Here is a 12,839-nt window from a genome sequence, read left to right as displayed (position 1 = left end):
AGCAGTCAAGTGCCTTAGGCACTATGCTACCAGAGAATGATTAGTGACATTTTAAATCAGATTTTAATGGTTCCTTATCTGAAGTCTTTGTAGTTGGTCATAGTTTGACTATAATTCTTTCAGTTATCTTGTTTGGAATTCATATTCCTCTTGAATCTGTAATTTGTTGTCCTTTGTTGTTTTTGAATTGAGTATTGTATCAGTTATTGCTTTGCCCACTTATCCTCACCCTCTCCTCCTGAGACCCTTATCAAATGTATATTAGACTATCTCAATGAATTGTACAGGTGTCTTATATTCTGTAGTTTCTATTTTTCTTTTCCTTCATGATACGGTCTGTATAATTTTTTTAAGCCTACTTTGCAGTTCCCAAATTATCTTTTCTATTTTGTTAATCTGCTAGCAAACTGATTTTTTTTTAAAATTTCTTGTTATCCTATTATTGTTTCCTATTCTCTGCACACTTATTTCACGTTTATTATTTGTAATATCCAAAATCTATTGGTTCAGTGCAAGTTATCTCATTGTGTGACTGTGCATTCCTGGTTATCTTTGACTATTTTCAGATTATTTGTCTTGAAAAATTATTTGTTGGGATTTCCTGAGGCTTGGAATAGATATGCTCTTTTTATAGAGATCTTGCTTTTGTTCCCGACAGGAGTTGCCATGAAGTAGATTCTGACGGGGCACTAACCTTAGAAACCCCAAGGATAATTGCTTGGAATTTTTTTTTTCTCTTTTTCTTCTTTTGTACCGCTCAGTGCCAAGAAGCTTTTCCTTTAGTCTTCTAGCACTGGGGAAAGGGAAGCTGTTCACCTTGAGAGTTTAGTCTTTTGGGGTCACAACTTAATAGGAAGAAGGTTTCCTATAAGATAGCCCACCAGTGAAGGCCTTGGGACTTTATTTTAGATTTGCTCCCCCAGTTTGCCTGGAAGCTCAAGTGGAGTTTTGATGCTCCATAGTTGGGTGCTCCAGTACTTTGTCTCTCTGTTGCAGGTGTTTGTTTAAAAGAAGAAAAGAAAAGAAATATTGCCTCTAAGTTTCAGGTATCATTTTAGATAGATCTTCAGTGGTTTAAAATTTTTATTTTACTTTTTTAAAAAATCCAGCATTTTTTCTTTAGTTGAAGTAGAGGGACTTACATGAATAATGAATAACCTACCCTGCCATTATTAGGAACCAGAACTCCCTGGTAGTGCTTTTTCACTCTTTGAACTATCAGACACAGGACCAATTATTCTTACTCAAGAGTAGCCCAGAGTGGTCCTTAATAAGCTTTTCTTTTCCATCCTCTAGCAGGTTTTTCTTTTCCTCTTAAGAGGGAGCACTCACCCTCTTCCCTGGTTGATAGCCTCCCTGAACTTGCCAGCAAGGCATAGGTCAGTTAAGGACTAAGGGCCTGTTTGCTGCAGTGCAGGGTCTTTCCATGTTCTTCCCATTTTTCTGTTCTACCATTGTTGGTGTGGTAGTTTTGTCTTTTATACTAACATTCCTCTTAGTTAAAAGGTAGGTGCCAAAGACCCAGGTTTCATATACACTCACCACAGTGTTCAATTGAAGAAAAAGGACCTATTTATTTTGGTGTAACTTTTTTTTCTTGGGTAATTTAAACACTCCCCAAAACTCTCCAGCTAATCCCTTCTGTTAGTTTCACTGGTCAGTTTTGTTACATGTTACTTTTGTGTGCAATCCAGTGGATTTCTACTCAGTGACCCTACAGTACTGAGTAGAAGTGTTCCATTGGAATCTACTTGATGACAACAGGTTTAGTTTGGTTTTTGGAATCTTTATGTGAGCAGTATGCCAGGTCTTTTCTCCCATGAAGCCACTGGTGGATTCGAACCACCAACCTCTTGCTTAGCAACAGAGCATTTAACTGTGCACCAGCAGGGATCCTTGTTTTATTTTATACTCATATATAAAATTTCACCACTTATCTGTCAGTTTGTGGGACTATGGTGGCTTGAATATTACTGTGAGGTTGGAGGCAATGCCAACAGTATTTCAAATGCTAGCAGGGTCATCCATGGTGAACAGGTTTCAGCAGAGCTTCCAGCCTAAGAGAGATTTGGAAGAAGGAAGGGGCCATCCACTTCTCAAAGAATTGGACAGTGAAACCTTGTGAATAGCAGTGAAATGCTGTCTGATATATTATTGGAAAACTTTATGAAGAGCCCTGAAACATTGTCCAGTGTAGTGCCAGAAGATGAGTCTCTCAGGTCAGAAGGCACTCAAAGTACAACTAGGGATGCTGTCTCCTCAATGTAGAGTTGACCTTAATGATGTGGATAGAATAAAGCTTTTGAGACCTCCATTTGCTGATGTGGCATGACTCAAAATGTGAAGGAATGGCTGCAAACATCCATTAGTAATAAGAACACAGAATGTACGAAGTATGAATCTAGGAAAATTGGAAGTTGTCAAAAATGAAATGGAACACACAAAGATTGATAATCCTAGGCATTAGTGAGCTGAAATGGGCTGGTTTGGGCCATTTTGAATCAGACAACCACATGATCTACTGTGCTTGGATTGACAAATTGAAGAGGAATGGTGTGGCATTCATCGCCACAAAGAATGTTTCAAGATCTGTTCTGAAATACAGTGCTGTCATTGATAGGATAATATCCATATGCCTACAAAGAAGACCAGTTAATACTATATTTCAAATTTATGCACCAACCACCAAAGCCAAAGTTGAGGACATTGAAGATTTTTACCAACTTAAGCAGTCTGAAATTGACCACATATGCAATCAAAATGTATTAATAATTATTGGTGATTGGAATCTGAAAGTTGAAAATAAAGAAGAATCCCTGGTAGTTAGAAAATATGACCTTGGTAATGGAAATGATGCCGGAGATTGCGTGATAGAATTTTGCAAGACCAACGACTTACTCATTGCAGATAACTTTTTTCAACATCATAAATGGTGGCTATACATGTGGACCTTGCCAGATGGAACACACAGGAAACAGATAGACTACATCTGTGGAAAGAGGCAATGGAGAAGCTCAGTATCTTCAGTCAAAACAAGGCCAGGAGCTGACTGTGGAACAGACCATCAATTGGTCATATGCAAGTTCAAGTTGAAGCTGGAGACAATTAAAATAAGTCCATGAGAGCCAAAATATGACATTTATTATATCCCAACTGAATTTAGAGACCATCTGAAGAATAGATTTGGCATACTGAACACCAGTGACTGAAAAGCAGATGAATTTGTGGGATGACATCAAGAACATCACACATGAAGAAAGCAAAAAGTCATTAAAAAGAATTGAAAGGAAGAAAAACCAAAATGGCAGATGAATTGTGGGATGACATCAAGAACATCACACACGAAGAAAGCAAAAAGTCATTAAAAAGAGTGGAAAGGAAGAAAAAACCAAAATGGATGTCAGAAGAGACTCTGAAACTTGGTCTTGCTAAAGAAAATGAAAGAAATGACAAGATAAAATAGTTGAACTGAATATTTCAAAGAGCAGTTCGAGAAGACAAAGTCACTTATTATAATGAAATGTGCTGAGACTGGATTTAGAAAACCAAAAGTGAAGAACACGCTCGGCTTTTCTCAAGCTGAAAGAACTGAAGAAAAAATTCAAGACTCTAGTTGCAATATTGAAAGATTCTATGGGCAAAATTTTGAATGATGCAGGATGCATCAAAAGAAGATGGAACGAATACACAGAGAGACTGTACCAAACAAAAAGAATTGGTTGATGTTCAACCATTTCAGGAGGTGACATAGATCACCAATGGTATTGAAGGAAGAAGTTGAAGCTGCACTGAAGGAATTGGTGAAAAACAAGGCTTAGATTAGAGACCGCAATCTGTGGTATCAGTTATACGTCAACTTAAAACATATGTCCTCATAATTGCCAATAAGCAGCATCATAATAAAAGGGTTTGGAAAAATTGAAATTGTCAAAGATTTCCTATTACTTGTTTCCACAATAAGCACCAGTGGAAGCAGCAGTCTAGAAATCAGACAATGTATTGTGCTGGATAAATCTGCTGCAAAAGACCTCTTCAAAGTACTGAAGAGCAAGCTGTCTCTTTGAAGACTAAGGTGCATCTAATACAAGCCATGGTATTTTCAGTTGCCTCATATGCATATGAAAGTTGGACAGTGAATAAGGAAGACCAAAAAAGAGTTGATGCCTTTGAGTTGTACCCTAAACTGCCAGAAGAATGAACAAATTTACCCTGGAGGATGTACAGCCAGAATGCTCCTTGGAAGAGAGAATGGCCAGACTTCATCTCACCTACTTTTGTCATGTTGTCTGAAGGGACCATTCCCTGGAGAAAGATACCATCTTGGTAAAGTAGAGGGTCAGCAAAAAAGGGGAAGACTCTCAACAAGATCATTGACACAGTGGCTACAATGATGAGTTCAAGTATAGGAAGGATTATGAGGATGGCACAGGACTGAACGGTGTTTCGGTCTATTATATGTAGGGTCTCTAGGAGTTGGAGTTATTCAGTCCCCATGAACCCCTGCTTTCTTATTTTTAAAAGGAAAATATTGTATCACAGGATTCTTAAAAAAGAGTAATAATATAGAGCACTTAACATGGTGCCTGGCATATACTAAAATTTTATTAAGTAAGTGGTAAACCAAAAAACACCAAACTCACTGCCATCAAGTCGATTCCAACTCATAGCAACCCTCATTGGGTTTCTAAGACTGTAAGTCTTTACAGAAATAGATTGCCCCATCTTCTTTCTGCACAGTGGCTGGTGGGTTTAACTGTCAGCCTTTTGGTTATCAGTCAAATACCTGAGGCAGTATGCCACCAGAGCTCCTTTAAGTGGTAGTTATTAATAGTAACGAGAATAATAAATCTTTGAATGGAAATTTAAAGCCGACAGAATAAAGTCTATATTCTTTAGCAAAAATTTAATATTTATCTCATTCTCATATCAGTTTCCTTACATGTCTTTGTATATGCTACATTGTTACTTTGTATCAAATTATTCAGTTATGCTAGATCACGGGAATGGGAAAAGCAGCTACAGATAGGTTATACTGCCCCCCCCCCCATAATCTTTATGTCTGTTTATTTATCTATCTGTTGTCTGAGGGAACCTGACACTGTTTCTTCCATATTTCTTTCCCTGATTCTCCAATGAGTAACATTTTGATTGAACAGTTCATCAGGTGGTCTCTAAGAAAATTTTACATAGGTCCTGCCTTTAGAACTGTTTATATTTTATATATGAGCTAAAAATATTTTTAATAGCATTTCCCTTTCTACCTTTAAATAATTCATATGTTGTTGTTCTTAACTGCTGTTGAGTCAGCTCCGACTCACAGCCACCCTATGTACAACAGTATGAAACACTGCCTGGTCCTGTGCCAGCTTCACAATCCTTGTTATACCTGAGCCCATCGTTGTAGCCGCTGTGTCAGTCTATCTCGTTGAGGATCTTTCCTTTTTTTGGGGGGAACTTACATAGTAATCCCTATAATGCTATCCTTTCAAACGATACATAATGGTACAGCAGAGTAAATACCCAGTGTGAAATTACTTCATATGGAAGATATTATTTCTTTGTCCAAAAAAATCCTACCACCGTTGAGTCGATTATGACTCATAGCCACCCTCATAGGATTTCCAAGTCTATAAATCTTTACAGAAACAGACTGCCTCTCTTTTTTTTTCCCCATGGAGCTGCTGGCTGCTGAGGCTGACAAGCCCACTATTGACAAGTAAAAAGGTGCAGTCCTGATGTTACCAAACCACATGGTAGGCCATTAATTCAAGTCCATCGAAAGTCCCAAGGTCAGCAGAGCATGGCAGGCTGCTGAACAATGACACGGCTACATGCAGTTCAAGTGTGCCATAAGCTAAAGACCATTCCCAAAGCTGTTTCTTATATACAGGAAGTAGACCACATACCCAAAGTAGCTACTCAGCTGCTCCAATAGATTCTACCATGGTGTTAATTACCAGTCTCACCATAAGGAATAACTACATTCAGCTGCCCAGCCACTCAACCAGGCCTAGCCAAGTTGACACACAAATGTAACCACCACAGTCTGCAAGAGTGTTAAGTATCTACAGAATAGATTTTTTTTTTCTGGTTTTAATTTAACACTTTTGTTCCTTGTTCATTGGGTTATATTGCAGGCATGTACCAGATGTAAATTTTTGGTCAAATTTCCTCTACTGTGAAACTTAACTAATTTAACATACTGTGGCCACAAAAGAACTTCACATTAGGTCCGTGTGAGCATTCAACATTTAGAAACAAATTAACTTTGTTTTAGATTGATTAACAATCTTATATTTTTTTTTAGAAAAGGAAGGATAAAAAAACAAACACCACATTATTGGATTTTTCAGCACAGTTCTTTTTCAGTTAAAACAAGTATAAACTAGTAGAGTGGTGTAGTATCCAATATCACATCACATCTGTTTTTTTTGTAAATGAGTGGTTTGAAGAGAATCACAAGCAACAAGTAGAATGAAAGCTAGCACTTATACAACAAAGCTTCTTTCCTTCTCGTTCCTGCCTCTAGTCCATAATTGCTATCTCCAAGAAGAAAGCGGCCAGGCTGTGTATGTATAGTTCTGCACTGAGAAAAATGTCTGACCACTCTAGAACTTCATAAAATTGGCTTGACTATTTCCTTCCGTAGCACTGATTTAAATAACAGAGGAAGGCACTATATTTAATAAGCTTTGAATTATCAATTCTTGAAAAGCAGTTTTTTACCAGTGCTCAGAGATGGACATAAAATGTATATTTGCTTATTATTTTTTGTGCTTACAAAAATCCTGTGGTGTATTTTAAAAGAACAGTAGTATTGTTGTGGTAGGCAAAGATTTCTTGGACTATCAAAGGACTATCATAAAAAGAAAAAATGATAAATTGGATAAATTGGACCTCATCAAACTTAAACATTTCTGCTAATCAAAACACAACATTAAGAAAATTAATGATCAAGCTGTAGACAGGAAAAATATACATAGTATATATATCTGACAAAGAACTTATATACAGAATTAAACCAAAAAACTTACTGCTATCAAATTGATTCCGACTCACAGTTCCCCCATTGGGTTTCTGAGGTGGTAAATCTTTATGGAAGTAGATTGCCCCATCTTCATTCTATGAGCCTGGTGGCTTTGAATGGTCAACCTTCTGGTTAGCTGTCAAATGCATTAGACACTGTGCCACCAGAGCTCCTTTATATACAGCATATATGTGAAATGATATTTCATTATGATATTAATTTATCTTGTATTGATGGCAAATGATGTTAAAAGCACCTTTACACGTACTTACTAGCCACTCACAGGTATTTTTTTTTGTGATTTTGTTATATATATTCTGTATATAATGTATATTTATATACATAATGCATTCTGTAAGAAAAAGATGAAGACTATAAAAAATGGGCAAAAGTCTTTAGATACTTCACAAAAAGAATACCTTTGAGTGGCTAGTAAGCACATGTAAAGGTGCTATTAACATCATTTGTCATCAGTAAAAAGTAAATTAATATTGCCATGAAATATTTGATGCCCATTCAGGAGCTCTGGTGGTGTAGTGGTTAAGGCATTTGGCTGCTAACCAAGAGACCCATGATTGGAACCCACCAACTGTTCAGCTGAAGAAAAATAGGGCAGTCTGCTTTTGTAAAGATGTATAGTCTTGAAAACCCAGTGGGGTCACTGTGATTTGGAACAGTCTTGATGGCAGTGATTATTATATTTTTTTAGAGTAGCTAAAAATGAAACTGATAATACCAAGTATTCATAAGAATATGGAGGAATCTTGAATATTCATAAGAATATAGAGGATCTTGGCTCAAAGCAAAAAATACCAGAAAGATGTTTACTTGTGTTTTATTGACTCTGAAAAAGCATTTGATTGTGTGGATCATAACAAATTGTGGATAACATTGAGAAGAATGGGAATTCCTGAACACTTAATTGTACTCATAAGGAACCTGTACATACAGACCAGGAGACTGTCGATCGAATAGAAAAAGGAAACACCGCATGGTTTCAAAAATCAAGGAGGGAGTGTGTCAGGGTTGTATCCTTTCACCATACTTATTCAATCTGTATGCTGAGCAAATAATCCAAGAAGGTGAACTATATGAAGAAGAACGTGGCATCAGGATTGGAGGAAGAATCATTAACAACCTGCAGTGTGCTGACGACACAACTTTGCTTGCTGAAAGTGAGGATGACTTGAAGTACTTACTGATGCAGATTGAAGAATACAGTCTGCAGTATGGATTACATCTCAATATAAAGAAAACAAAAATGCTCACAACTGGACCTATAAGCAGCATTACAATAAATGGAGAAAAGATTGAAATTGTCAGACTTCACATTGCTTGGTTCTACAATCGATACCAGTGAAAGCAGTAGTCAGGACATCAAATGACGTATAGCACTGGGCAAATCGGCCGCAAAGGACCTCTTTCAGGTGCTGAAGAGCAAAGATGTCTCCTTGAGGACTAAGGTACCTGACACAAGCCATGGTATTTTCAGTCACCTTATATCCTTGTGAGAGCTGGACAATGACTAAGTTAGACTGAAGAAGAGTTAATGCTACCATAGACTGCTAAAAGAACTAACAGATGTGTCCTGGAGAAAGTGCAGCCAGAATGCTCCTTGAAGGCAAGAATTGCCAGACTTCGTCTCACATACTTTGGTCATGTTGTCAGAAGGGACCATTCCCTGGAGAAGGATGTCATGCTTGGTAAGGTGGAGGGTCGGTGAAAGAGGGTAAGGCCCTCAATGAGATGGATTGACACAGTGGCAGCGGCCATGGGCTCAAGTATAGCAAGGATGATGGAGCTGGCTCAGGACTGGGTGGTGTTTCGTTCTGCTGTGCATAAGGTTGCTATGAGTTGGAGATGACTCAACAGCACAAAACAACAACAACAACAACATAGAGGAATTGAACTCTCATACATTGTTGGTGTGAATATAAAATGAGACAAACATTTTGGAAAACTGACAGTTTCTTTAAACCTCTACTACCCAGCAGTTCCACTCATAGATAAATACTCAATAGCAATTAAAATCTTTACTTACAATAAGACTTGCACAGAAATGTTCGTAGTAGCTTTATATGACTTCTTGTTTTTTTAGGTTCTGTCAAGTCAGTTCCGACTTATAGTGCCCTTATGTACAGCAGATCGAAACACTGCCCAGTCCTGTACCATCCTCACAATCATTGTTATGTTTGAGTCCATTGTTGTAGCCACTGTGTCAGTCCATCTCATTGAGGGCCTTCCTTTTTTTTGCTGACCCTCTACTTACCAGGCACAATGTCCTTCTCCAGGGACTGTTCCTTCCTGATAACATGTCCAAAGAACGTAAAACAAGTCTCACCATCCTTGCTTCTAAGGAGCATTCTGGTTGTACTTTTTCCAAGACAGATTTATTTGTTCTTCTGGCATTCCATGGTAATATTCAGTATTCTTTGCCAACATCATAATACAAAGACATCAGTTCTTATTCATTCTTCTTTATTCATTGTCCAGCTTTAACATGCATATGAAACTACTGAAAATACGATGCCTTGGGTTAGGTGCACCTTAGTTTTCAAAGTGATGTCTCTGGGTATTGGACAGCAGATTTTCCCAGTGCAGTACGTCATTTGATTTCTTGACTGCTGCTTCCATGTGTGTTGACTGTGCATCCAAGTAAAATAAAAGCCATGACTATTTTAGTCCTTTCTCCATTTATCATGATGTTGCTTATTGGTCTAGTTGTGAGGATTTTTGTTTTCTTGAAGTGTAATCCGTACTGAAGGCTGTACTCTTTGATCTTCATCATTAAGTGCTTTAAGTCCTCTTCATTTTCAGCAAGAAAGGTTGTGTCATCTATATATTGCTATTGTTAGTCTTCTTCCAATCCTGATATTGCATTTTTGATATAGCCTAGCTTCTTGGATTATTTGCTCAGCAGAGAGATTTGGTAAGTATGGTGAAAGCATATAACCCTGACACACATCTTTCCTGATTTTAAACCACATAGTTTCCCCTTACTGTGCTCTGAGGACAGAACATATAATGGCTATAGTCTGGAAATCCAAATGTTTCCAGTATGAAAACAGGTAAACAAATGGTACACATTACTTTGGTGGAATAATACTCAGTAATGAAAAACAGTAAACTGTGGTATCATCATAGACAAGTCTCAGAAACATTATATTGAATGAAAAAAGATATACACATATAAAACATGTTATGCAATATTACTTATATGAAATCCAAGAACAAACAAAACTAATCTAAAGGTGAAAGAAGTAAAAAGTGATTATCTCTGAGGGAGAGACTATGGAAATAAGTTATTTCTCATTAACCTAACACTTAAGAACTGCATTTTTTATTATGTGTAAATGATGACTCAGTGAAAAAAATTATGAAAGACCTTGTTATCAAAGTTTCCATACCTCCATCTTTATTCATTCTTCCTTTTCTGTGACTTGGTTTTAACCTTTCTGTCAGAAATATACAGTTCAGAAGAGAACTTCTGAGAATGAGAGAAATGAGATAAGAGTCAGCAGACCCAGGTCATGAATGTTGAGAGTGTACTGTTCTTGAGGGTCAGTGTGTCAAACATAAGGGAAATTCATAATGTTTGATTTAGTAGCCATTTAACTATGTGAATTTTATGGCACCAGCTTATTTTACCTTAAATGTAAAAATGATTTCTATATATCTCTAATCTTAACAAAGATGCCTAATGGAATATTATAGTCTACAAATTTGACACCAAGATTTTTAACATTTGGAATTATGTCCTGATGATCTTTTAATAATTTAAATATTGTCATCTTTTTTTTTAAAAATTAGGAACCCATGAAATCCAGAGCACCACAGCTACATTTGGAATACAGATTCTACAAGCAATTAGGATCTGGAGGTAGTATCTTGTATATAATTTTAAAATATGGAATAAAGTGGAGTTACGACATTACTTCATTAATGCATTTCAAGGAGTAGTATTTTAAAATTATTAAGAAAAATCGCTTTTTAAGGCTTTGCCTAGTAGACATTTTCTTTCTATAGTCTTTTACTTTAAATATAATATTTTTGCAGCTTCTTGTGCTAATGTGAGTAGAGACATTTTGAAAAAAATTGAGGTAATATGCATATGTCTTATGTATTTTTATTGTTTTTGGCAGTATTACAGCTATGGAAATGACTTACAGTATTATAATACTTACCATATTATGATAGGCTGAAAATAGCCCCTAAAGTACATCTGTATTGTAATCCTTGGAACCTGTAAGTGTTACTTTGTGGCAAAGACTTTGCAGATATGATTAAGTAAAGGAGTTTGGTTTAGGGAGATTATTCAGTATTATCCGGTAGACCCCAAATGCAATCGCAAGTGTCTTTATAAGATGGAGTCAGAGGGAGATTTTACATACACAGAGAAGAAGGCCACGTAACCATGAAGGCACAGATTGGAGTGATGTGACCCTAAACCAAGAAATAATGGTAGTCAAAAGAGCTGGAAGAAACAAGGCACATATTTTCCCCTAGAATTATCAGAGGGAGTGTGACACCTTGATTCAACCCAGTGAAAGTTATTTCAGGCTTTGGGCATCTAGAACTGTGAGAGAATAAATTTGTATTGTTTTAAGCTACCAAGTTTGTGGTAATCTGTTACAGCAGTGCTAGGACACTAATGTATTTTCACATAAACTCTAAATCTAAGTGAGAGTGCCTATTTTGTGCTAGTTTAGAACACTAATGAAAAGTTTTTCTATTGTATGATGTATTTCCTTTATGTTGAAGCTTTTTACAGGTCTGCTGTTTTTGTTCGTGCCTATTCTATCTATAATGATTTTCTTTGTAGTTTCTTACCAAGTAGCACATTTTATTTTTGAAGATTTGATAAAATAGCATCAGTTCATTTATCTTTTGGTAAGCATATGTTTGCACTCAACTTGGTTTATTCTTTTTGTTTTTTAAATTGTGATTTGGGTGAAAATTTACAGAGCAAATTCACTTTCCATACAGCAGTTCACATAAGCTTTGTCTCATGATATTGACTACAATTTACCCCAGTGCAGCAGGTCTCCTACCACTTTCCCCTGATAGGCACCTCTTCCCTGTGTCCATCTCTCCATGCACTCCTGCCCCCTGAGCTGTCTCCCTGTACATAAACAGCTCCTCCTACTCCCATGATTGCTCTCTCCAAGGAGTGCATCTACATCAGGTAAATGTTCAACTCATATACCTGTCTTTTGTTTGGCTGGAAGCCACAGGTGTGGGTTCAGTTCTAGACCTGAAGAGCAGCTAAGAGCCATAGTCTCAGTGGTTCCACCAGGCTCTATCAGACCATCAAACCTGGTCCTCCTTTTTTTTCCAAATGATTTTGAGTTTTGTTCTACATTGTTTTCCCTCTCTATCCAGGGTCTCTTAAATAGATCCCCCTCTGAGTGGTTGACAGTGATAGCTGGGCACCATCTAGTTCTTCTGCTCTTACAGTCGTATACCCTGTGGAGCGCATGCTTTACCAGTCGCTAGGACTAATTGTTTCCATGAATCTTTGGTTTTCTTCATTCTTATTTGCTCTGGACGAGGAGAGACCCATTGTTGCATCTAAATGGCTGCTTGCAAGCGTTTAAGATCCCAGTCGCTACTCACCAAAGTAGGAGGTAGAACAGTGTTTTGTGTAGTATGTTATGCCAATTGAGCTTGATGTGCCCTGTGACTATGGTCCCGAGCTCACCAGTTAACTACTTGGTCCCTCTGGGTAGCTGGCTGTGACCAAGAAGTGACTACAACCTAGTCCCTTAGCAGCTCTAATATACACCTGGGAATCCTTACAGAACATAGAAAT

General features: G+C 37.3%; 1 protein-coding gene across 1 annotated transcript in view; it reads left to right on the top strand.

The window, feature by feature from the left end:
• The window catches only part of CSNK1G3 (casein kinase 1 gamma 3), a 157,676-nt gene that overhangs the window by 21,111 nt on the left and 123,726 nt on the right, over positions 1-12,839 (top strand). Inside the window, exon 3 of the mRNA XM_007942225.1 lies at positions 10,838-10,907. Coding sequence (XP_007940416.1) covers positions 10,838-10,907 — 70 coding nt within the window. The remainder of the gene's footprint in view (positions 1-10,837; positions 10,908-12,839) is intronic.

The sequence above is a fragment of the Orycteropus afer genome, unplaced genomic scaffold (assembly GCF_000298275.1).
Source record: "Orycteropus afer afer isolate SDZICR_OR568_19922 unplaced genomic scaffold, OryAfe1.0 scaffold00086, whole genome shotgun sequence".
NCBI classification, from domain to species: domain Eukaryota; kingdom Metazoa; phylum Chordata; class Mammalia; order Tubulidentata; family Orycteropodidae; genus Orycteropus; species Orycteropus afer.
The sequence above is the reverse complement of the archived record's forward strand: the minus strand, read 5'-3'. Positions and strand labels throughout refer to the sequence as shown.